The 27,924-nt window shown below is 35.3% G+C and overlaps 1 protein-coding gene across 1 annotated transcript; it reads right to left on the minus strand.

Annotated features, from left to right (window-relative positions):
• Nucleotides 1-797: 797 nt before the first annotated feature.
• LOC128548366 (sacsin-like) lies at nucleotides 798-21,332 on the minus strand. Its single transcript, XM_053522949.1, has 3 exons — nucleotides 6,225-21,332; nucleotides 4,783-4,879; nucleotides 798-4,484 (listed from the first exon to the last, which is right to left on the minus strand). Exons 1-3 carry the CDS (start codon nucleotides 17,346-17,348, stop codon nucleotides 4,294-4,296), a joined length of 11,412 nt encoding a protein of 3,803 aa, XP_053378924.1. The 5' UTR covers nucleotides 17,349-21,332; the 3' UTR covers nucleotides 798-4,293.
• Between the last annotated feature and the right edge of the window lie 6,592 nt (nucleotides 21,333-27,924).

Raw genomic sequence — 27,924 nt, forward strand, 5'->3', positions numbered from 1 at the left:
GACAACGAGAATATTACCAATTTGTAAATAACATCTCCGTACTAAAATCAGGAGTTGACTATGTCATTTGAGAACCCAATAAGAATCATGGTCGTACAATGTAGCAAAATACTTAAGCAGTATATAAAAGCCAAAAGAGCTTTTATAACGTTCATTGAAACTACGCTGTAGCAAGTTGGATTAAGCCTTATTTTGACATATGTCTCTGTTACTGTAACATTCACATATTTTCCAATGTCTGTCCCATCAAAATAGTGTAGTAAGCAATCATTACATTGGAGGTTACTCCATGAAGTAATGGGCGGCGTGGGTGGACTTCAATGTCCTTCTTGACAATATATATCAATATATATTGTAATCGTTATATTCATTTAAAACTGTTTACATGGCTGTAAAAATCCTAATAAGCGTTATGACCTACTAACGTTTACGGCAAATAACATAGAAATATACGTTTTGAAAAACAAGATGCTTATAAACCGGCCAATATAAGTACAATCTAGGTGATTCATGTCATTGCAGATATTTAAAAGAATGTGCATGCTTGTTTAATAAGGCATAGGCTTAGTTGACCGTAAAGTGGTCATGAATTTCTGATTTTGAAGCATCGGAGTTAAAAAAATGACGCAATGAGACAATTAAAAAACTCGATTAGTACGGCCAGAATAGAGTGCAGGTAAGTGCTAATGTCCTTCTGTCAAAAGATGTAGAATCATATTTCGTTCCCACGACACTATGGTGCTTACGTTTGTACAATGTTTAAATTTTGCAGGCTAAAAGGAAAAACAAACTTATGCTATTATTTAATTTGTTTATTAAAAATACACAAAAACGCAAAACATCTACCATCATCACTTACGATATGTAACATTAAATGTACATATCTTCTGCGCGTTTTAGATGTTACGCAATGTATAAAAGTTTAATAGTATTTATATCTGTTTGCAATACATATGTAGAAATTATCACGTAGATTCAATATAATACAATAATGTCAACATATTACTATACGAGTTGTCTTTCCTTGATCATACTAGATTTATTTATCAAATCAGTCTTCGTAATATGAAAATATAATATAACTTGAATGATTAATACATAAATCTGAATTCATCTGGTTTAGGGGTCATTCTGTGCTAAAACCATTGTTTGTAAAAAAAAACGCGTTATCGCCAACAGATTGTGTTACGTTCTCACCACCAGTTTAACCTTGATGAAAATAACATTACAGAGTACACAAAACAATTTATATAGCAATGCATATAAGACAAACACCAATTTATAATATAGCGTACTTGGAACGTTTGGCCAAATACTATTAACATGTGCTTTAGACTAAAGCAATATATACATGTACCTACTTCTGTACATGTCTGTTTGTTATTAGATCTTTGCTCTCTGCATAATTACACATATCTCAAAAGCATACTTTACATTCCCTCGGATTGATGACATTTTCTACATTCTGACCTGAAGACAGTTTAATATATTCGGCAGTTTAAGTGTTTATAATATTTTAAAACGTATAAATGCCATACTTTTATTATATGGTTCATACTTTGAGCACTTTATTCATATGCATAAAGCAATATCTACGATTAAACTAACTTCTTTCAGAGCAAGAAAAGCGTGTAATAATTTTACCAGAACCTTATCACATTAATGCGTGAACACATTTAAGCGTCAGTACAAAACACAATTTGTTTTTGTAATCTGTTCATACTCTCAAATAATTGAATAACATTTATATATTATTCCATAGACCATTTTATCTATTATTCATAACGGTGATCGAAAACAGCAAAGCAAATAAAAATGACGTCACTACCGTAACAAAGTAAAAAAAAGTTTTAGATGAAATCAATAAACACATTATCTACAGCTTTATACAAACTCAACAATTGCACAATTGTAAAATAATGATTGTCATAGTCATTGACGTTATAATGACAATCGGAATGACATTGAACTATATGTGTATGCTTTAATACATAAAACTTACTATATAATATATGAATCATAGAAATTTGTTCGAAACATTGAAGGCACGCTCAAGCTGCAATTACAAGCTCCAATGTAAACATGAAATAGTTGAAAATCACAAACAGACATATCATGCAGAAATTTATTGTTTTAAGCATGAATTGCAGTTTCATTTCAAATTAGCTCAAACAAAGGCATGATAACAAAACAAAGTGCTAAAACTTAAAACTCGATCATGAAATATCTCTCGTAATCTCTATTTTGATGCATACAACATTTGCAGTTAGGAGAAACTTATTTGTTTCAATTTAACTCACTTGGTGCCAATCAGTAATGCATTCAAAGTTCTTATATGTCATAATGACCTCTATTTCCCATGATTTTGCACGAAACCGAACCATGTCAAGTAACAAGCCTATTCATCATATGTCGATATACTTTCAGTACAAATGTCACTACCCTACAAATATAACATGGAGTAACCTTACCACGTACAACTATGTAGCTTGTTTGTGGTAACGTAAAAGTATGTCAAACGACATACATGATGTACAAAGCATTAAAATAATCATCTATTCAGATAAAAATAACTAGCGAAACAATGCAAACGTTGATAACAATCTTTACATTAATCTACAAAAAACGTGTAAGGTATAATTGTGTGTAACAATTAAGGTATGAATATGCATTGTTGAACTTAAATATTACATAATAATTATGTCAGTCAAACCACAAAGGAAATAAACGAACACAGCCAATGCTATCTGAAGTAGTATGCAAAATAACACAAAATCAATAATTGATCTTATATACATATTTTTGGGAAAATGACTGATACAAAATTGCAAGCTTTACAACGTTCACCCATACGCATATTATAGAAATGTGGAATCATCATATCAGTAATACAAAAACTTTGTAACACACAATAGTGTTAGTTTTAAGGAACAGATGCGTATGACTTCATTCTAAATATATATATAATACTTTGTACAATCTACATGGTTTCATAACTCAACATCTACTGTATACAAATATACAAACAATAAAGAGAAAAAATGCGAATCTTGTTTCAGCATTTGATGGTGTCTCCTGGCCCGCCCCACCAAAGCGTTGTTTCAAACTGGGGTAAGCAACTGTTTAGAATCAACGACTTTCAGCAAGGCGACTCGAAGACTACCTCACATACAGACTTCTATACTCCAAGCGAAGTTTCGAACCCACATGGTCAAGTCATTCACAAAGCCACACAGATCCGCCTCACACCCTTGTTATTCAAATAAGAAAACTGCTGTCTTTTTCTTTTGTACAGGTAATGACGTCAGTAACAATTTTTAGAATATATTTGTATGATAAATTATCATTTGTAAACAAAGATATTGAAGTCTATTCACAAATATGCACGATATAAATTGATAAAAAAACAGTGAACCAAAACTATAAAAATGATCTGACTGTGCAACAACAGCAGATATAGAACGGATGTCGTATATTTTTACATACACGTCAAAACGTTAAATAAGGTTGTTATATATAAAAAAATGAACGTTACATATTCAATGTTACTAATGAGTTCTTATAATTTTTAATGAAAATAAATGTGTACAAATGTGAACAAAAACTCGGCATAAAAATATGTAATTCATGAGTGTATTGTTATCATTTTTCAAGGCTTCGGATGCTGTACAGAAAACAAAACACAAAAAAGAAAAGAAAAAGAATGACATGCCTAAAATGTTTAAATTCCACACAATTTACTACTGTGTGCAGCTGATACAAACCGACCTAAAAGTTAACGTGTTGGTCAAAAGTGTTCCCTAAATTAGGCAGTTATCCACAAAAAATGTCAATAATACTTAAAATCAGTATAATCAATTGATATATTTACAGACGAAAGCAATAACACGTTCCGAGATACTCTTCTATCCAGCGACTTCTCCCGGAATTAATTTAGATCACATCACAAACCAATTCAATAACTTTAAGTGGTACTACATGAAAACTATCACGCAAGATATTAAACTTTTTCTAACGACATAAAATTCCACACATCATAAAGATGTGCACATGTATCAAAATAAGGCCTAACAGTAATAACAATTACATATACATATATGATATGAAAAGATTATGTGTAAAAATATGAAGTGTGGTAATACTTATCTACAATACAAATCTAAAATGCAAACTCCACTTGAATGAATTTCTTAGGTATAAACGATGATTCAAAATGTTTTCAAATATGTAAATGTTTTTCGACAGTACAGTGTTTTCCAACAGTAATGTGTTTCTCCAAAAGTCATTAGATCATTATTTAATATAATTTCTATGAACTAATTTAAGTATTTCTTGAGCAACCTCTATCACCGATCTCGCCGTGTGTATAGAGTATGCCTCTGCAGGTATTTGACACAATAATCCATGAGGATATCTCATCAGGGTATGTTCTCCCGTCAAATTCGAAATTTTCGAAGCAAGGGACTCTATCGAGGATCCAAGATCTGAAATGATATCAATAAAATCTCATTAGTTTCTTTTAAATGCCAGTTCTAGGGAACATTTCATTTAACTGTCACGAACACACAGTGAAAGGGAGTATGCAATAATGTTTTAAGTTAACGTTCTATACATCCGAAGGGTATTGTTATAGATTTAAATATAAGTGGGAAAATATATATTAAATAAATGCAACCAAAAACAGTATTATATACCTAACTGACTATGAAAGGAATGCAACTGTAATAATTCCTTTTCTTTACTCCATACAGTTTTTAAAAACTAATAGAAAAGAAAACAGACCTCTCGCTATATTCATCATATTGTGGCTTGTTCTGACTCTGTCTATTTTGTTTGCATCTTTTGAATACCAAGCAGCTTTCATAGCCTTTTCTGCTGCCTATAAAACATCCAAGCGGTAAAAATATAAATTACAAAAATCGCATAACTCTCCGAGTATTCAAAATATAATTCATGATGAAGTTTGTTATGTTTGTTGCCAATGTTCCTACTATATCTTATACAATTAATTTCATACATGTTAATCGAATAGAATACGTCTGTGCAATCTTCTTGTTTTACCTGCGATTTTATATTTTTAACTTGTTCCAAATGCTTATACGTACGATATATATAGTGTAACATGTTAAGTTTCTTGTCAAGTCTTGAAACCACCCCTCGTGTGAATTTTTGTTTTAGTTTTTTACGCCACGTATACCTTGGTTTATCATACACAATATACCAAACTATTCATAATAAGTAGAAGAAACTTTCATGATGGGTTATATTTATTTTATTAAACAGCACATTTTGTCCTATATCACATGTACTTTGACTGTTCATGTTCTATTTTGTAGAATATATCAAGCTTCTTTTTCAAAACGATTTTTGTCATTACTTTTATGAATACTGTTTGTCTAACATATTTCTCCAGGTACTCTTGGAGTTGAAAGTGTTACAATCAATGTACATTTTAAAAAATACAAAAGCTGCAAAATGAAAGTGAAAGTAGAGCTGTCAAAATGATCAAATACTGCATTAGTTTAAAAAATATATCAGTTAATCAGTTTTCATTTCCCGGAGTACACAACAGAAACAAATTCAGAGAAAAAATATGTTTGGAAAAGAAGTTTGATATTTTCTACAAAATAGAATATGGACAATCGAAGTACAAGAGTTGTAAGACAGAATACATGTTATCGAACAAGATGACCTTTATAGAAAGTATTTTCTACCCTTCTGAACAATTCTGTATTTGTATGTTATGAATATTACAGGTCTGTCAGGTATGATTTCCAAAATGAAAATTTACCCGAGGGGTGGTCTCACATGATCCTTAATGTAGTACCTTCAGTAGTCATGGATACACACATTTATCACACATTTGGTGCCTAATGAATCAATGCGAGTTAGATAATTGAAAAACTGCTACAAAAACTCTATTAAGGTAGCTATTTCTGTATTTTACTATAATGATATTTTGGTTTTAAATTAACACTTACATTTTATAAAATCATTATAATAAGCTCTAAAAATTTACAGAGGGAAAATATGGCCGTTCTGTTAACGTTTTGCTTGACTTGACTTGAATTTAATTGGACAATAAACCCAAGAGACATGATCTCTATCTATTCTTTTTCTACTGCCAATATCATTTTATAACTGACTGGGCATATCTGGCGATCATAAAACAGGTTTTGTTACTGCGTCAACATTCCGTTACAAAAATGTATATGTTTGATTACCTGATGTGCATTGTAACACACCCAGTTGAATTGTGGATTTTCAAGCTGCTGCATAGACTCTTTGGCATTTCGAAGGTCATATTCTGCTTGGGTATACCAAAGCCGTGCCCTGCTATACCAATGGTAGGGTTCATAGTTACTTTCCCGATACCTCCATGTGTCATCAAATGTAAAGTGCGTGCCGCTTGCGAACGTGCTACTTTGCCTAAAAGAACTTTTACGATACCTTTGTTCGTTGTAATGTTCGCCTCTCGAATACCGGTACCAGTATCTGTCATACCAGGTGTTCCCATAACAGCCACTTGAACTGCGGTCAAAATTACTTGATCGGCTATCCATATCATCATCATCGTCGTCTTTTAGATCTAAACCTTTTTCAAGACGTTTCAAACATTGTTGAAGGTACTGAAATACCTTTGTGCAAAATTCTTTATTATCTGGATTTTTATCAGGATGCCATTTAAGATATAAACGTTTCACGATCCCCCTTCTTTCTTCTTCATCTTTTCGCCAAGCTTCGCGTAAATATTTTCTTACTTCACTGTATGCCTCCTTTAAAGATGCTGGTACTGTTTGTTCTTGTTGCTCATCTGTCGTTTTATCGTAAATAGCAACTGATCTCTCAGAGGAGTTCCTATTTTTCTTTTTTCGAATGAATTTGAATAGTTTAAAAGCCTTCACAGTGAGTGTACTTTCCAACCCACAATTTATTTCATACTCCTGGAAAAGAGGCAGTTCATGTTCTGGACCTATCTTTCCGATAATGTGAACAAACTTATACGTTGGTTCAACTTCCTTGATTGATTCTTCTGTTTGTTCTTCGTCTTCTTCCGACTCACTTAAATCCAAATCCAATGCGGGGTCGTCGACTTCTAATGCAATGAATTTATAATCATGTTCATAGATAATCCCGTAACCATTATCAAGATACTGGTGATATTTTTTCGGGACAATGTCCCCAGGTGTAGGACACGACGGACTATTATCAATTTCTATAGATTGCAATGTATATTCTTCAATCTTTTTCCTACTTAAGAAAAGGTCTATTCTTTCTGGCGTGTTCACCATAGACACTAGTTCCATCAGAATAACGAAGAATTCATCTTTAAGACATCTGTCTACAAGTCCGTTCAGATAAATTGTGAAATGATTAGTCAAACTATGTTCCCATGAGTCTTCAGCTGTGTCAAAAAATACACATGCCTTCTCTTCATATTGTTCGATATGAATGAACTTTGTTTCGTTTGTATTTTCCACCAAACTTTCTTCGCCAAGAGTTCCGTTTTCAATACATTTTAATGCTAGCTTGGTTTCTATTCCCGAACAGTTTCTTACCTCTATATTTGTCAAAATTTTTGATATATGACACTCGTCCTGTTTTGTTAACTGTCTACTTCCAGATTTCCAAACGTGTCTTGTTAGACGTAAAAAACCGCAAACAAATTCATAAGAATGCCAAAAGTTCTCATATAATGACGATATTTGTTGACCTTTTCCCTTGATATTTTCAAGAATTACTCTTTCTTTTACAGCTTCCGTCAGCAAATGTGGCCTGTATTTCTGGGGTAAATGATGCAAATTTGTTATACAATCTTCCGTTTTTAGGTGATATTCATGAAGTTTCTCAAAGCCGATAAGATACAAACATTTGACCGAGCCGCATTTTGCTAACAGTTTCTGAAAATATTGATTATTTGGTACAATAAGAGTTCTAGCATCTTCCAGAGTTGTGTTGCAAGACAACAAATACAACTTTTCAACTGATATATCTGCAACGTCTGTCTCGTTAGCAAGATGCTTAAACAAATTTCCCATTGCCCTAAGTGCATTCCAATATTCATTCGGCACTAGTTCTGTATCTTTGGACTCATTCTTTAATGCCTGTAGTACACAAGCAAATGAATCACACGAAGGCTCTTGCGATGCTCCTAAACGCAAAAATAACTGTTTGTATTGTAGATATGACTCTGGAAGTTTTAATAAGTAAGGTGGTGTTTCTTCCTCTGACCTACAGGTCATTACCACTCTCTTTGCAATGACAATAATCTTTGTATCTGGGTAGTAAACTATTGGAACATTGTCGAAGGTTGCCACAATTTCGTTAGTCAATTGACCGTTTTCATGAAATATATCCAGGACACGATAAATATCGCGCATTATATGCGTAAGCGTTTTGTGACAAACGGTGTTTGGCAAACCGATGATATTTTCTAAGCTTTTTCCAACATACTCACAGTGGTGAAGCAATTTCTTTATACACGGCAATTTGGACAGTTTTAACTTTTGCATAATTAGGTTTGCATGTGTTTTTGTTGACGGATCTGCGTACAAAGGTAAAATATTTGAAACCGTCCAGGAAACATATTTTGAACTGTTTATGACTGCTCCTTCAAAACAGATTAATTTATGGCCGTTATATTGTTCTTTGATGTCAGACAGTGTTTTATCGACGACGTATGGTGTAATAAAACGTATTTTTGCAAAATTGTCGAAGTTTTCCTTTGCAAAAAAATCTCGGTTACTCCCCAACAAATGTGTACTTAACAACTTTGCCTCTTCCATTACACATTTTGACAGTGACTCTGTTTGTCCTTTTGATTCAATATTCCGAGCAAAGCGTTCAAACAAAGGCATTGTCATCTCTGTCTTTAACCCTATTTTCCGAAACAATCTTAAAATACTGAGAGTCCTTAGACATACAGGGACTAACTCTTCATCTTTGCACATTCTTTTAAAAATCTCTTGTTCAGGGTCAAATAGTTCACATACTCGTAATTTTCGACCGTCAAGTGTTTCCACAAAGGCCGTATTTCTCAGTATTGAAAGCAGATCAGACACTTCCTTGTTTTCACTACCAACAATATGCTGACTTAAAAATTGCAAATGCATGTAAAAGCATTTCCTTTGCAAGAGATGTTGTTTAGGCACGATGTACCTTGCATAAACTTGCATCAGTGTAAGTGGCTCTATTTCTAAGCGAGTGAATAGTTTTGTATGTCCAGTGTCACGCAGAAACAGTACATTTGCTTTATCTGCTATATCTTCAAGTCCTTCCGTGGGTAAATTGTTGGGCACAACATATATGGTATGGTAACATTTCAACTTCAGACGCTTTCCAAAGTGCGATACAAAAATTGGCAACTCCTTCAATTTTAAAACTGCATCGTGCGACAATAATTCAGCACGACAATCATTAAAATGCGAAAGTATTGCATTTATCTGACCACTTGATAAGTTTGAAATAGCCAACTGACATGAATTTAAATGAAGACATTCAAGAACCTCAATAGGATTTTGACAATTAGCCGTTTGCTTTAGTAACAACTCGTAGCTTTTAGACAAAACAGCTGTACCAAAGAAAGGTTCTGATATTTGTGGAAGATCCAGTGCCTTTATAGCTGTGTATAAAGTTTCGTTGTATATGAAACTTCTAAGGTTTATGAGACCTTTTATAGTGCAAGGCGGTGCGAGATAGATGTCATTTGAACAACTTTTACTTATAGGCAGTAAAGGCAAATGGCAAACGACCTGTAGTTGTTGGCCTACACTTGTCTTTCCTTTATCTGACAGCTTGGAATAGAAAAAATCCCAAAAAAGCCGAATCCATGATTCTTGTGGGTTCTGTTTGTTCCATAATTTGGGAGAAGTGCAGTTGCTATCTATCTCTTGGGTTTCATGCACAAGACTCACAAATTCAGCAAGACTGAATCGTTTCAGTTTACCCTTAAAACATTTAACATTTTCCGTAAATATGGTACAAACTACTTTTGCAATCACACTATGCAGAAACTTGTGACGTTTCGTTGGAAAAAAGTCACAGAAGCGGTCATGTACTTCTACGTAAACGAAACCAATATCTGGAACTGTCCTTACAATGCCATCATGAGTAATCATAAGCGGTATATCTTTTAGGTTTTTCTCAACACACTCTAAATCTGTCAGACAAAAAGATAATATGTCAGCAGCATTCGCTACACACTGTAATGCAGTTTGAATTACATGTTTTCCTGTTTCAATTTTACACTCATATTTTGGAGATATGTTATGACACTCTGATTTGCTGATAAACGTTATTACATGATGCGGCTGAAGACAGGATATACCAACGTTTGAGTATTCCATAGCCTCTCTAATTTTGTTTGGAATATAGACGATTCGCATTCCTATCTTACGTAAAATGTTGTTCAAAGACGAATTGTGTCCTCCATTGTCTTCAGCTCTTACATAGGCAGGATATTTTGACCCTTGAATGTTTAACGATGTCCAAGCTAACTGAATTGTCTTTCTATTGTTATACATGTTTGTAGTCGTGTTCTGAATGGGTAGAAATTCTATGTGTTCAGTGACTAACAGCTTGTAGACACAACACAACAAATGTTTCCAGTAAGTATCAGACACGTCGCCTGGAAGCGGAAACAAGGTCAGGAAACTGCTAAGGGCATTGTCGACAAAAGGGCATGTTGATAATCTATCGGTTATTCCTTGAAACTGTACAGTTTTGGTGTATTTCAAAAGGCAAACATACGCCGTTGCAATGACATGTTCTATTAATAGGTCATTCCATAAAGTTCTGTAACAGCTTTTTGGTTGCTCGGATTTCCAAAGGGTTCGCCTTGTTTCGTGATCTAAGGCAAAGTACCCATGTACATGTACAGGAAGACCTGTTTCAATTGGAAGTGGTAAGAAGCAAAATGCTTTACACACTGTGTTCGTTTGCCATTGAATATTTTCAGAGGAATTCAGACTAATTCTTTTAGCCCGTAAAGCTATACCTCCATGTGGCAAAAGACCAATTTTGCCAGTAACGAATTTTTCCTTGACTATCTGATTGAGTTCCATATTTTGTTTGAAGCCAAGTACCTGAACAACAACATAATCATATGTTTGTGTTTCCGTACTACTTTGTACATTCATTGCTAACTTGTAACATGTCTCGTATTGTTCGAAATTGAACAAATGATCTTTGTTTCCTTTCAACTTCTTACATAGTTGCATTTGCTGTTTCACAAAATCATTACGCTTTTTAATTTCGGTGGTATTTATTTCCACATGAATACAAAACTCTTCTTTGAAGCGGTTGTCTTTACAAGTAGAAATTTTTACAGTTCTCAAATTTTTTAAGAATATCAAAACATTGTTCAGTTCTCCGGAAAACACTTCCAGCAACTCTGATATCTTATCCATGTCAACAGATTCATTTTTTATTTCTGAGGTCTCGGCCATTTCGCATGTTCTTAGTGGGAATCTGAATATTGTTCCTTGTGTCCCAGCTATTAATTTCTTCTCATGATAACCATTCATCATATCACTATATATTCTTCTAATCAACGAAACATCTTTACAGCGTTTCCCAGGCGCTTTCCTAGTCACATTAGGTAGGTACTTCGCTAAAGGGTCAAACAAGCAGAGTGTTTCTCCATTCTCTATATCCCCGCCTTTTGTAAAAAAAGATGGAGCATCGGTCAAATTGTAAACGGCATTGAAACCTACCCCATAACGACCAGTTTGTGACGGATCGTCTGATTTGCTACCCCTCCCAAGCCTTTGAATACCTTTCAAATCCTCGTTGGAGAACGCACTGTCGTTGTAAACAAGAAGAGCAGGCCCTTGCAGGGCTTCGTAACTAGGGTCTAATATATCATTTTTTGGGTGGGTTGTATAATCTTTAATGAAGTGTATTTCTGTTGCATTTGCGTCATCTGCATTCTGTATCAATTCTTTGAATATTCCTGAATCGCACGGGTATCCTTCTACAAGCCTATTCAGACGTGTTACAAGTGGTTCTTCTTGATAAAAATCCTCAATGTCTTCCGAACTTTCTTCAAAGGTATGAATTAGTTTTGGATTCACTCCGAAGAATTTTGCTAAATCATGAGGAAATCTGATATGAGCGTAAATCATTGATTCGCTTTTTTCTAGTTCATCGTAGTCGTTGAAGCACATAGTCTTGCAGTCTCTTAATATTCCATTCTCATCCGGTCCATAGATTGCCTGTACCTGACCTTGAACAATACTTTGAACTTCAAATGTTCTATCGTGTAACTCATGTATACTGTGTTTCAGACAATACATCACATTTATAACAGTGTGTATTTCGTCCTGGGATAGGGGGCTATCATTTCTTTTTTGTTTTATATCTTGAAGAAGCAAAGCAATATCATGCGGCTTGAACACGTCAGTAATATTTAGACATTTACATAATAGTGCATTGGCATAAAGTGGTGATTCTTTTAACGAGTACAGGTATGGTTTGCAATCCCGATAACAGTTTCTTGCGACTACCTTTGGCAACACAAAGTTATCTGGCATGAAAACAATTGCCTTACCTTGCGTAGCTTCTGCAACGTAATCAAACGTATTATTTGATCTGCAAGCTTTATCGAGCTGTCGATATATATCCTGCACTATTCCATTTGTAATAAATGACTTTGTGTTTTTGCTGACATTTCGGTAAGAGGTCGCAATGCACTCAAGTTGCTGCAGAACAAAGTCTATATTAATATCCATTTTCGCCAGACCATTCATTCCAATAATTTTCAGCATGTTTCTTAATCCTTCGCTTTTATTTTCCGTGTTATACATAAAGAAAACTCTTTCATCAAAAACAAAAGCGACGCATCCAACGATAGTTTTACAGTCACTGTAGTAAACACAAGACGGACGGTCAAAATGTGACAGTTGATATCTTTCCCTAGAAGTTTTGTGTAGTTTGCATTTCTTTCTCATTTTGTTGGACGTAAACATGTCAGCATGCCACTCAAAGATCCAGTCCTTTGGTTTCGCCTGCACCGGGATGAACCTAACGTTCCCAATGTCTGAAATAATGGAATGGTGTTTCGATATGTTTTCACTAAGGTAACCAAGCAAGTGTCCCGATCGTTCCACTGCACAAAGAGTACATCTTGTGTTGAAATTATCGATTGATTCAGCCCTATCTAAAACAAGTCTGTCTGACAATACATCGAACATAAGACCAAGCTTTCGTAATTTAATTAATAGTTGTCTTTCCGTGAAGGGATACTCCGGAAAACAGCCATCTGTTGCCACAAATAATGCAGCCAAATCTGAGTCCGTGTCAATTAATTCATTAGGCCGTTTGAGACATCCATGAGGTTGTGATGGTATGCACTTGTTTGTCTTTAACCACAAATCAATTGAGTCATTTTGAATATCAACAGCATGACACAATAACTTTTTTCTCTTTTCTTTCAAGACTGCGTCAGACGAAAATTCTTCCAGGTTGGGAAACAAATAATTCATGAAAAATTGTTCTTCCGACACTGTTTTCTCTTCAATCAAAGGTTGATTTGCCGACGAAAGCATTTCATAAACGTCTTCAGAAATATCGACAACAAACTCTGTCAGCATTGATAACACTTCAAATACTGTTTCACCGACGACCGATGACCGAAAAGGTCTCTCAAGAAAGACACATCTCGAAATATCAAACCACTGGCCGTTTTTTTCAAAGACGTTGTATTGATCAGGTTTAACCACATTATGATAGAACGCTTGAGGTAGATTCTCTAATATTTCCGCCGTTTCTTGTCGTGGCCATAAACTGTCGTACTTGTATTCTTCCAAAGACCCAAACAAGTGTAAATTTTCCAGTAAAAATAACAATGATTTTGTTACTGCATCTTTCAGCAGATACTTATTCCATTTCTTCATTTTGACATTTTTGTCATCCTCTGTAGATGTTCTGAGTTGCCTTCTATCTGTAGTTACAGTGAACTGACTATTGATATGGAATGGAAACCTATGCTGTATAGGTAAGGGAAGAAAGAAAAATAAATGACCCTTCTGATAGAATTGTGAGGAAACACTACCAAATGGTAATACGTCAAGTGAGGTAGCATTGCCGGATGTAATTTTAACAGGTATCGCAATGGCACCGAGCGGAAGCGCCCCTTTTTCTTCATATGCTAAACTTACAGATTTCTCTTCTGTTCCTGTTGACCAACTGATCAGCCAGTCCTCCTTTGCTTCCAGTTTGTCTATAAGTGCATTAAATTTTGAATCAACATAATTGCATATGTTAACTGAAACTTTATCTATTACTTGTAGCGGACTATCGCATAACGTCCGATTCTGTTTAAGCCTCGAAGCTTCAACTAGCATCGTGGCATTTAAGCACTCGTTGCTTGCTGTCTTCAGCCTTATAGAGTCCTTCTTTATTTCAAATAACAATTCTGCATTTGCAGGATTACGTTCAGTTTTTGGAATATGTAGAAGTTTGAATTCTTCAACATTTTGATTGAAAAGAAGCATGTTGGCTGCCATCGACATTATTTTTTCAAATAGACCTCTTACCTCAGAGGAAGAATAAACTACGTCGCTAATGTCACTGGCTCTATTCCGCAAGGGCAGCCTAAACAAAGTGCCATCGAAAAAAGGCGAATCACTGTCTATAATTCTGCAGTCAAATACACCCTCAAACGGTATGAATTGATTTTTAAGACTTTTCAGCATTTTCAAATTACTCATTTTTCTGAAGTTGACACGCAATCCTGGACTTTTTCCAGGTAAAACCTTGCCAAGATGTGTCATATCCGGATCAAATATGACAATACTTTCTCCTGATACAAAGCTAGGAACATCTGTTATGTTATACACAGCACAAAAGCCTAATCCAAATTTTCCAATTTTTGTTGAATCATCTTCCTTTGTCGCTCCACTTAACTTCGTTATGTTTCTAAAATCGGGCTCTGTAAACTGCGCATCATTGTACGCCCAAATTGCTGGTCCTTGACATTCAGCCATTCCTTCGCTTATTAGCCGTGTCTTTGCATCATTATTTTCTCGCTCGTCAAATAAGATCCACAATTTTCTTGCGCCTGCATCATCAGCATTTTGAAATAATTCCTTTGCCACTGAAAACCCATCTACATAACCTTCTTTTAACAGATTTCGCAACCGTCTTGTTAAAGGTTCTTCCTGACCCCACTCTGCAAACGCTTCTGTGTCAGACATCATTTGCTGACGTAACGATGGTACACCTAATACTTCTGCCGTTGATACCGGAAGCTCAGGGTGTACATAATAAATGTCATCGTCTAATTGAAAGTCCATATTTTTTAGCCATTGTTCATCACAAAAAGTACAAGATTTAGCAGGCATCATTCTGATACCACCATTTTCTGTCATTGTAGGGAAATACAGCTGTTTTTCACTGTCCAAATATTCATCTAAGAAGTTCTTTTTTATCTTATTCAAAATAGCTATTGACATTTCTGTCAATGTCTCTGCAAGATTCTCATCATCAGATGTTGACTGTTCCAAATATTTTATCTCATGTAGAGTATCTACATACGTATTAAAATCAATCGATTTTTGGCATCCTAATTGCTGGAAAAAGTCCGACAAGTTTTCAATTTCGGAAGGAAGTTGATATAAGAACGGCCTCAAATCTACGTCACCTTTGGCACTTTCAGCATACATTTTTTTGATCGGTTGAAATGAATTTCCGTCCCAAACAAAAGCATCAAATTGCTGTTGGACGATATTTCTGAGTTCAACTGCATCGTACTCCTTTTGAGTTGAAAGCCATTCGTACACAGACGTTACCATAGGCAGATATGACGCTTTATGTTTTGTCTGATAATTTGTCACAATGTTTAATAAGTGTTCTAAAACCTTTGTGACTTTCGGCTGAGCTTCCCACTCAAAAATCTTGGACAACGCTGGCAACCGTTTGCAGTCTATCACGAACATCGCCGTTCCAACCAGTTGTACGTGTTTAACTGATTGTATTTCACTTGGCATGCAAACCAGTACTGATGAATCTCTGCATCTGTTTTTCAATGGGATGCTTTGATGGATAGTGTCCACCAAAGTGTCCTCTATTATTAGACATCGTTTGTTGTAAATATCGCTTTTTTGGACTAAATCACTATGTTTGTTCATTACATCTAACAACGTAAGGCACTTCTCTTTGTCAATGGCTACTTCTCCTACAGCTGTTTGATGAACGATGTCACAAACATGTGCAATGTCATTCCAAGTAAGGTCTTTAGCAGTTTTAAGTCCCAGTGATCTCAGACCGTCAATGTACACAACATTTTGTTCATTCTCCGCAACCATTTCAGGGAAAACATGCTCGTCTCTGAACAATTTGCACAAATTTTCATCTGTTGGATCAAACAACTCACTGGCTTTGTAGAACGAACCATTTTCGGCTTCAAGAAATGCTATTTCCTTCAGGGATTCTTGTACATCATGATATTTGAAATGTTCTCCGTTCATTATTATCCAGTGAATGAATCTCTCTTTTTCGTTTGAGTTATAGTCACTGATTCTCTGAAGTGTTCTTCTGACTAATTCAACTTCGGATATGATATTTGCGCCCAGCTTTTCCGCTAAAGCCATTTCTGCATCCGAATTCAGCAAAATCATAAGTGACGGAAAACGGACTGGAAATTGTGTTCCGTTTCTGTACACATCTTCTGTATCTTTTAATGAAACGAGTTCACTTTCATTAATAGTTTGATACCCTCTGAATAGTTCCATATTTTGTAGATTACGTCTACCTGTTTTGCCAATATTTGTGTGAATTCGTTCTGACAAGAACTTCAAAAAGACGGCACTGCATACATCGGAAGCCTCGCTGTTGAACTGTTCAACCTGGTGACAGTTTACACGGTCCAAAAGTGATGCGATACTTTCACTTGTTTCTTCATGTAAATATGTACCCACAAGAGCAACTTCAATATCTTCCGGAATGTTCTGTATTACTGATACTGACAAAAGCTCAAAAGACTGATTAATATACTGCCTGTCTTCAAGTTGATCTAATGATTGTATATGTAGAATTGGTGTCTTAAGCATTAAGAGAGAAAACTCTTCCACATATCCCCAAACACTGCTTTGAACCTTTGGGAATATTGGAATGTCAGTGAACTTCTTGATCGAATTTCTGAACCTGCCTTGAATCAAATTCCAAATACCTCTAACCCATTGTTTCCACTTCTCAACTTCAGAGCTCCTAATATGGATAAGATCCAAATCGCCAAACTCGTTTTTGAGAACATCTTTCGCCATATTTGCCGCACTGTCGTCGCACAGTCTTTCAAGACAATGGGCACCTGAAATGAAACATCCGTAATAAATCCAAAAGGGGAACATCTAGCAAAGACATCAAGAACAACATGTTGTTACATTTCCTTTGTTCGGATACATTTTCCACCTTAACTTGATTATTCACTCAAGGTAATCCACGCACCCCTCCTATAACCACAAACACCTCATCTTAAATAGATGTTTCATGGAGACTTTCTTTAATAGAATACTCTGTTTAATTTTCAAAGTTAGACATATACTTCATTAGGAATTTTGAGACTATTGCCGTTTCACGGAAGTTTTACAAACTGGGTGTGACAAAGAAGTGAAGAGTGATAATTATATTGCTCAAACCAGAGATATTGTTCTTGCACTTTGCACTTCCTCTTTTACCGGTATCATTGACATTTCATTATCTTTTAAAGAATTTACTTTCAATGAAATCTATTTTCCGTATGAAAATGGAAAAACTTCTGTGTGAAAGGGTGAAAATAAGTTTTGAAGATTGATGTGCTTGAACATGTGCTCTACCCCCTGCCATAATATTATATTAATTGCATCAAGCTACATAACACTCCATGCAGCAGAATGTTCAGTCCAAGTAAGTGTCTTAAATGCTAGAATATGGCCAAACTCTTTGTATGAGAATTTTAAATTGTTTAAGAAAAAGTTATGACCCTTGTGCTCTAAAATTTATTCCACTACAATCCAATAAGTTCATCAAGAAACACTAGAAGGATTCGATTGTATACGCCGATTTCACTTGATACACAGATTTTGCCCGATTTGAATTCGTTTCAATTTGTCTGCCAACGCGCATCAATTTGGTATATTTACGGGATGAGCCGGATAGCTCGATTGAAACTGCACAACTTAAATTGTGTGCTCTAGGGTATTAACGAGATTTTCCTTTATTCTAGTCTACTGACCTAATGTCACATAACCCAGTTTCAAACTTGACCTAGAGATTATCTAGACAAACATTCCGCCGATCAAGTTTCATAAAGATTGGGTCACAACTATCGCCTCTAGAGTGTTAACAAGGCAAATACTGACAGATGACGCAAGCCGTCGTACAATAACCGGCCACACTAGCTTACATTAAGCACTTCGTGTTCGGGTATGCTAAAAAGGGGAAAAGGAAGTTGATTACGTGGGATTAGATAAAAAAGAGGGTCGTGGTAACCCTCGATCGACATGTTTTAAATGACAAATTGATGCTGAAACATTTACATTCTTAGTCAGTGTTAAGATCGGTGTGCACAACTGTATATGTCATCGAAACTTCAAGGCTGTATCTTAAAAAACAAGAAAGTAGGTCGGTAGGTCAAGGTCACAGTAAAGTGACCCTAATTACTTGGGGTCATTAGGTAATTGTAATCAAAGAGTCTAGGAAATCTGATCAAATAGTTTTTTAAATATATTTTCCTATATAACCCTAAATTCAAGACCTCATCCTTCCACCCCTCCTCCCAACACACACACTGGATGGGGCCTCTTTTCACCCATGGAGCATAATTTGACCCCTAGGCAATGCTACATGCCAAATATCAAAGGCCTTGAACTGTCAGACGAGATGATTTTAAGGTTCTTTTCTATATTAATCTATGCAAAACCTGGAACCTCCGGGGTAGGGCCTCTAATCACCTCAGGGGCATAATTTGAACAATCGTCACAGAGGAAACTTAGTCAATGTCACATGCCAAGTATCATGTCTCTACGCCTTGCGGTTTTGGATAAGATTTTTTTCCTTTCGGCTGCCATGACAACCTGAGTTCTGTTTGAAATCCAATTTTTTTGCACAAATGTTTAAGGGGACTATCCAAGGAACATGCAGACCCAGGTTCATGAATTTCTGCTATGGTTTCAGAGGAGAAGTTGTTTAAAAGAAAGTGTGGACGGACGGACGACAGACGGCGTGACGGACCCCGTCGGTGAGCGATCCAAATAGGTCACCCCGTGCACTTTTTGTGCTCAACTTAGCTAAAAATTCTACCTACACAAATGCATATGCTGAACACCTCTCCTTTATACATGTAGATCCATGACTTTGGGTCAATTATTTTGAGAGATACAAGCGTCACGATCATTTAGGCCTTAAAGTCATATTTTGACAACATCATAGGCCATAACTTTGGAGTCGTAAATAAAATCCTTGATGCACAAACTCACATGTTGAGAAACGTGCGACACAAACGACAAAGTAAAATCCCATAATTATAAAAACCCAGGCACACAACAACACATGCTGAATAACATTCATGTAATGTTTTATTACCCTAGGTGAATAACATTTAGGTTCGTGTAACAGAAACCTATTTATTAAGAAGCATACTTCCGACCGTGAGTCAATGACCACAACTCGGATTCGGCGGAATGAAATCCTCATTGAAACTTCATATGCTGAATAACATTACTATAAAACACTACGGCAGATAATTTTGAGACATATCCGATTCTAACTTCTGAGCTTTGTGCATATTTTTTACTAAGTCAAGGACCATAACTCTGGTCTGGCTGAATAAAATCCAGAACAAACTCCCAGTTGCACAACTTCACATGCTGAGTATTAGAGATGTACACATTTAATTTGATGTATAGATGGACAGTGGGTTGGCGACGAAAATGATGGAACTTGTTTTTCAAATCTCTTAGATACAATTATAGCCACATAAAAGGTAGGTCACATTTTCGTTTCTGTTATTGTTTTAGCTCACGTGTGATCGCCCTGTGTCCGTCGGTCGTCATCATCAGCTTGCTTGGTAATGGTCTGCAGGTCACAATTTTTGCCCATTGTTAATTACACTTGATTACAATGTTTCCCTAAATAATCACAGTAAAATATGCGATACTGGATTATTTGATATCAGAAATGAAACTGTACTGTAATCAACAAAAAGCCACTGCGTCAATCCACAGAATACACTTAACACATATTAAAACTTGTGAAAATGTTTCATTTGATGAAATTCATGTTAATTTCAATGGTATGTCATACGGACTCAAAAAATATTGCTATGCAGATAATATAAAAACACATTTTAACACACTCAAGGGTACCGTGATTTTCTACTTAATTAAAATGAACCTAGTTTATGTAATATAGATCAAGTCTTAGACCCGCATGCTTAGCACAATAGGTCCGTAGCATATTTATGACAATCAGATGGAAAATAAAGAAAAGCAGTACTATAAAAAAATATTTTAAACAAGAGTGCCAGAATGTCACAATATACGCCCATCATTGGAATTTTAATTATGTTGTGTAGACTTTTTTTAAAAAACTCCTTACCACCAAGAGATTCCTTACAATACACCTAAAATTTGAAAGTAATATCTATGATGTATCAAAGAAAAGTGGTCTTGGTTTTTCCCTACGTTCAACAGTATATTAAGTTATTTATAGTAACAACAAAGGTAAGTTAAAAACAATAATAAAAAATATATACGTCCATGTCATAGGACATGATGTCATAGGACATGACGGTGTTGTTCTGAAATTATATGTTTTACATCTTCTTTAATAAAATATAAACCATACTAAAAGCGTTTGTTCTAATTAAACTGAGTACATCCCTTTTAACATTCAGTTTAACAATTACATCCAAATATATTTAATTATAAATCCGTACATCATTTCCATCCTATAACCCTGTACAAGACATATAGTCATTTACCGTTATCCTTGTATACCCCGGACCCCGACCTGAATTTTACTAACCTTTAATATATATATGTCTTTGTATTGCAATAATCGAGAGCAAGAGTAAATGCTTCATTGCACTTGCCTTCTTGATGTAAATGCATACATATAGATTTTATCTATGAATAATAAATATTATCTAAGATAATTACTACTTTGTTTCAGTTAAGTGTTTGTTCTGGGAGACAAATAAGTGATCCAATGTGTGTAGCACCCCAAGAACGGACCCACATCTACCAAAAAACTAAATATTTTTAAAGAAAGGTTGAGCTAACCCATGGGCACGACAAGGAAAGCCCTTCGTCAATGGCGACCAAGTGGGGCCGTAACTGAATATATATATATATGTTTACCTTGTTCTCTAACCCCTATTAGAAATTCGAGGACGAATTTCATATAGCGGGGCAGTATGTCATGGTATAGGACTTGAATATTAAAACGGCAAAAAATGTATAGGTGGTCCGTAACTCAGTCGGTGAGCATCGGAACGGTATTCCGAGGCCCCGAGTTCGAGTTCCGGTCTGGCTGCACATTTTCCTCACCCTGTGACATTCACTCAAAAATTCTTACCAGGTAGTGACAGATCAAAATACATATAAAAATTTGATGTACCAAAAGGGAAGGTAATTCTAAATAATAAGACCTGTTTCTTTTGCATGACACTCCTTCTCATGATGGTGAACAATTGTGCTAAGTTACATCAAAATCCCTCAATGGATGAAGAAGAAATGCTCCGGACAATCATTCTTGACTTTGACCTTTGACTCTAGGTGTGACCTTGACCTTAGACCTAGCGACCTGTTTCTTTCACTTCATCTCATGATGGTGAACATTTGGGCCAAGTTACATCAAACCCTTCCATGCATAAGATATGCTCCTGACAAAGTCTGTGGACGTCGCCCGTTTGCCCTGCCGCCCGCCAGGGACGTTCTCATAAAAATGTGTGACATATATAAACTGATATCAATATGAGTTTGGTATAGAACATACTTATAAAAATGTCTAATATGGTGATATGTATAAATTAAGCATTATATTATCTAAACACTGAGTAGCGTACATATTCTCCACAAGATTCAGAAGTCCATGACAGTGTACCGACCACTTGCTCGGGCTAGCCAAGTGGAGGTATAAATCGGCGCATACAATGGTGCACGTCTATTTATTCAGCGGCTTTAAAATAATTGTCTAATATGAAACAATATTGCACAAATGCAAAAGCAGTTCAATAAGCATAAAAACTGAGATATTGCTTTTGAGCTCTTCAACTCTTGTTATTACATATGTCAAAGCGATAACTGTTTTGGTTTTTTGGGTTGTTTTTTTTAACCTAACCAGTGTTCCTGGATTCTGTACCAGTACAAACCTGTTCTTCGCAAATAACTGCCAACTTTCCCACATGAATCAGAAGTGGGGACTATGTTTTCAACTAAGTCATTATTAACTTTATATAAATAGAGTTACAGGATCACATGTGCGCCTTCAGAGTTACAGGATCACATTTTCTTGGTAAAAGTCTGTGTTATGTTTTTACTATTTTACTGACTATAGAGCTAGAATTAATAGATTATTTTAACAAGTTTTTGCAACATAGGAAGAACATCGAAAAATATATCAGCAAATCAAAAACTCTATACAACACGCACACGGACACGCACGACGCGCGAGCTCATACACATACAAAAAACGATTAGCAATAACAGGTCTTGTTTACTTGCTAGTAAATTAAATAGAGGATATTACAGGAATTACTTTTCATTTTGAATTTATTAAACGAGTTGAATAAAATAATAAAATGCGAGGCTCTGTCGAGCATTTTTTCAATTTTATTGAACGAGTTTAATAAATTCAATGTGGAAAGTAAGTCAAAAATGTAATATTCTTTTTATCACATGTTTGCTTTTCCAGCCGAAACATGAAAAACTACTTTCTGTTTTAAACAAGTCAATTTGACCAACGTCTCCGATACTTTAAGCGACGTCGACGTCAAAGCTTTATTTCACTAGTGCATTTTCAATTTTATGTAAAGGCTTTATTCCAAATTACTGCGACGCCAAACATGTGATAAAGAATACTTTCAACACTGTCCGTACTGTATTAACTTGCTTTGCAATTATTACTTTTATATACCGGTATATCTAACGCTATTGTCTACTAAAACACAATCACATTTTCATTTTGTAGTCTGATTTTTGCAGGTAAATGAACATACGAGAAAATAACAACACAGCACAATAAGTAGAACATTAAGTGGACATAAAAGAACTGTATTTAGAAGAGATGTCGGCTAGGGTACTAAATAAATGACCATACACACGAGAAAAACAGTAGAAACTGACCTGTAAAGATGGAGAAAGTTAGAAACGACACTAGCTGGGTATATAGTAGGATTCAAAGTGAACTTACATATAGATTTATAGCCGTATTCATTGAATATATCGCTGGAAATTGGAAGTAGTCTGCAATCAATAGAAGGAGGATTAGCGGCTATTTTACATTGTACATTGTTTGACCACATGACACAAGCGGGGGATACAGTAGAATTCAAGGTGATTTTACAAATTAAGGTTACAGCCTTATTCATTTCAATATATCGCTGGAAATCGGAAGCAGTCCGGAAGCAATAGAAGGATAAGCTGCTGTTTTACATTCTACATTGTTTGACTATCCCTGAATTGTGTAGAAAATCACGTTATCAAGTGCGTTGATCGGAAAGAAAGTACACTTCGAATCCAAATATAACTATGACAGGTAAATGAGGACAGTGTATTTATCAAATTGTGACCTTAAGATTTTTTACATTATGATATATTTAGACTATTAAAGGGATTAAAATAACAACGTATAACATAAAAAATTAGCCTTCGTATCAAGGCAGGTATTTTTTATTTGCGTGTTATGTCTGAAATTTAGACTTTGCTCTTACATTTGCCCTCTTATTATTCAATTTACATATATTGTTATTAGACAATGCAAGAATGCGCATTCTGTAGCTATTGCTGGCTTAAGAAAATTTCATTTATCTCCACTTTTCTATTATATAATCGAATATACTGTTTTATTCGAAACATTTATATATCACTTCTTGATTACATGAGCCGATTTGAAATCAGTATAGGAGGATAATGTGCTGGTAACATTGTCTTTAGTATAATGTTTTGCAAAATACTCTTGTATCTCCAACTGTCATGTATGTTTTTACACGTATGTTAAATGGACTCCATGATCCCAAAAGACCAAAAATATAACTACACAGAATCCAAGTACGGGAAGAATTAAAACAGTTATATTCACCTTAACAACGAACTGGAATGTAAATTCAAGGCATTCACTGATTCACATTTGATAGTAGTGTCCACAACAATTTCCCACGAACACTGTATAAACCGGAAGGCTTGAATAAACTTTTCCCCATAGGGAGATAGCTGTTGATGGACTGATTATTAACCAAGTAACAGTTACGAGTTAACATAAACAGTGCATATAAACAATCAATGAACGAAACATGAATCCTGTCACTAGAGAGATTTGCCTTGCACAAACCATTGGCTTATATACTGAGCATACAGGTATTTGTAATGCACACATCGGAAGATTTTGTGGTGGGTTTACAGGCATTGGCAGCGGAGATTTGTTGTTGAGCATATCGGGATTGGCCTTTTGTACATATGAAACTCAGGTATTTGAACTCCACATACAGGTGGTTTTTATTGGATGTATAGGCATTAGTCTTGCACATACCAGAGCTTTGTGTATCGAGCTTGCAAGTATTTGTCTTTCCCACACTGGAGGTTTGTGAAGTGGGCATATATACGAGAACCTTAAGTAGTAAGCATACAGGTATTAGCTTTACACACACCGGATTTCTGATACAATACAAGGCTCTTAAGAACAAAAACTTAATTGCGTCAATGACGGGTGTATGTCCTCACACCTAGAGAATATGGAAGGTATGATAAAGTGAAAGATGTATTATCCTAAAATTCGGAGAAAAGGGACCTCTGTCGCCGAGTGGTTAATGTCAAAGAGTTTGAATCGCTTGCACACCGAGGCAGGTTCTATCCTCACTCGTGGTGTTGAATTCTTCATGTGAGGAAACCCTCCATCTGGCTTACAGAAGGTTAGTGGTTCTTCCCAGGTGCCCGCCCGTGATGAAATAATCCACAGATGGGCAGCTGGGGTCTGCCTCCATCATCAAAAGCAGAAGAGACACCATATGACCTATAATTGGCCGGCGTGGCGTTGAACCCAACAGACAAACAAACGAAAGCTGGAAAATAACACTCTTTTGAAGATAGAATACTTGTGCATGCTCTGGTGGACGATTTATGTTAAGAGCTGAATGCAAATCTTTCGCCGAGAGAAGCAAAAACACATAATTATTATGGGGAATAAAAATTAATAGTAATATCTATCAAATACTTTGAGCTTCATTTTATTAAAACAAATGTTGTAATGACCGTAGAATTTATATGTAGAATTTGTGTATACATGCCTTATTGCATCACACAACAACATTAATTGTACTTAAACACTAAAAAATGATTGGCCCAGGGGCGTAGCTATCGTCCTTTTCATAGTACGCAGAGGTTGTATTATCATTGCTGTCAGGACTTTTCAAATACATTAATTTATTAAACAAAACATATGACACAGATATCTGAAGAGTTAAATAGTTCCCCCACATTGTGTAACAAGAAAGAACATTAATTTAAAAAGTTTAACAATGGTAGAATCAACGATCCATAACAAGACCCCTGCTGCAAAATTTAGTAAAATATTAATAGGAACTGTACGTTTTTTTTTTTTTTTTTTGTTTTTTTTTTTAAATAATATTTAACAGTGTTAATGAATGCCAGTTACATCTATATCATGAAGCAATTGTGTGACGGATAAAGACGCAGATTAACTATCTTATACAGTAATTATAATGACATAGCGGCTAGACATTCGTGAAAAAGAATTGCAGTTGCCTTTTTCCGAGCAAAAAAAAAAAAAAAAAAAGAATGAGCAAAAAATAAAATAAACGGTAGCAGTCCCTTCTGTGTTGCATTCCGGCTTTGGTCATCCTAACTGTTTGCTCTTGCTTTTGAAGCAGGTTGTGATATTCTAAATTTAACATGCTAATAAATCAATACAGTATAAATTAAACGTGTTTTTATGTAATTATACTGCTAACTGTGAGACCGCGTGCACAATAATTTTGCACGTGCAATCTTTAGTTCAGTGAGTGTTCAATATTTATTACCATTTTTTCAGAACAGTTGGTTTGATGGTTTGTTGAAGCAACCTGTAAAAATATCATTATGACTGGATATGTTATTCAATAGATATTTGAAATACAAGGGGTTCTGGTGGGAAATGTACACTAGCATATATACACGATGGTTGTTAATGGACCATACTAAATTTCGTCATTTCCAAATACAAACGTACTGAATCTGAAACTGTTACCTTGCATAATCTAAAATCTTTGATTATTTGTTGAAGAGTTGCCTGCCTGTGTAAGACGGGGTTTTCCCTACCCGAGGGAAAGTGTGGAATGGAAAACCGAGCGTTAGCGAGGTTTTTTATCCAAGCTGTCCCGAGGGTTGGGAAAACAGCTGTCTTACAAAGGCAGACATGATAGATCATTTTTCCTGCCTATCACGTTCAAAATAGATCGTGGAAACAATAACAATTGAGTATTTCCTGACATTATTTATATACTTAATGACGTCACAATAGTGCAAGTACTATGTGACGTCACCTAAGTGCTTGCTATTTTAGTCAAGGTTTTTCCCTAGGGAAAGACAGGACTATTTATCCTTGGTGCGTGTTTGGACAAATGTAAACTTTCCCAGCTAGTTAGGCAAGAAACAGCAATCTGGTCTAGGAAAGCAATGTCTTCATGACGTCAAGTTTATTAACGGTATTTTTTCATTCAAAACAGTATTCTGCAAAAAAGTTCTTATTGAAAAGTAAAATACCGTTTGAAAATCAAAATATTCATTTTCAATAAAATGGGTCAGAGTCTAACATCTACAATTAATTGATGAATGTAAAATATTACACATCTTAACATTTTACTTTTCTGGAAATCAATTTATTGGTGTATAAAACCTTATTAAAATATTACAATTATGGATATTAAATGATCACATTCAATTTCATGATATATCTACATAAAGCATAAATGATTTAGATGAAAAACCGTAAAATTTAACTGTTGTTTGCTAGCCAGATTTTCTCTGCGCTCAATTGTGCAATGCAATTAAATAGGTAAGATAAAAGTTATTTCACTTTAAATCTCACGTGACAAATACAAATAATTGAAATATTTAGAATTACTGTGTTAATGAAATTGAAGATTTAGCTTTGATGTCATCTGAATGCAGTAGACTGGACAATATTTATTGTCAGAGATGCCCCAGAGTTTCAGAGCTTAAAGTTTATTCCACATAAAGCAAGTAACGTGATTGTGATGCCAACACTGATAAATGAAACATCGTTAACTATTACAACATCAGTCTATAAATGTTACGTGGCGGCTGTAAAATGTCTCCCCGTACTTGAATCCAGTGGCTTGTGAACATGATAGAGACCACATTTTGCAATCAACTTTAATAAAACTTGCACACAACTTGTATTTGCATAATATCTCGGTTCCTTTCGAAAACTGGCCTGATCCCATCATGGGTTCCAGAGTTATGGACCCTTAAAGGGCCATAATTTGTTATATTTTGGCGTGTGAACATGATAGATACAACATTTTGCAATCAACTTTAATCAAACTTGCACACAACTTGTATTGGCATAATATCTCGGGTCCTTACGAAAACTGCCCAGATCTCGTCATGGGTTTCAGAGTTATGGCCCCTTAAATGGCCAAAATTTGCTATTTTTGGCTTGTGAACACCATAGAGCCAACATTTTGCAATCAACTTTAATCAAACTTGT

Source organism: Mercenaria mercenaria, chromosome 14 (assembly GCF_021730395.1).
Source record: "Mercenaria mercenaria strain notata chromosome 14, MADL_Memer_1, whole genome shotgun sequence".
NCBI classification, from domain to species: domain Eukaryota; kingdom Metazoa; phylum Mollusca; class Bivalvia; order Venerida; family Veneridae; genus Mercenaria; species Mercenaria mercenaria.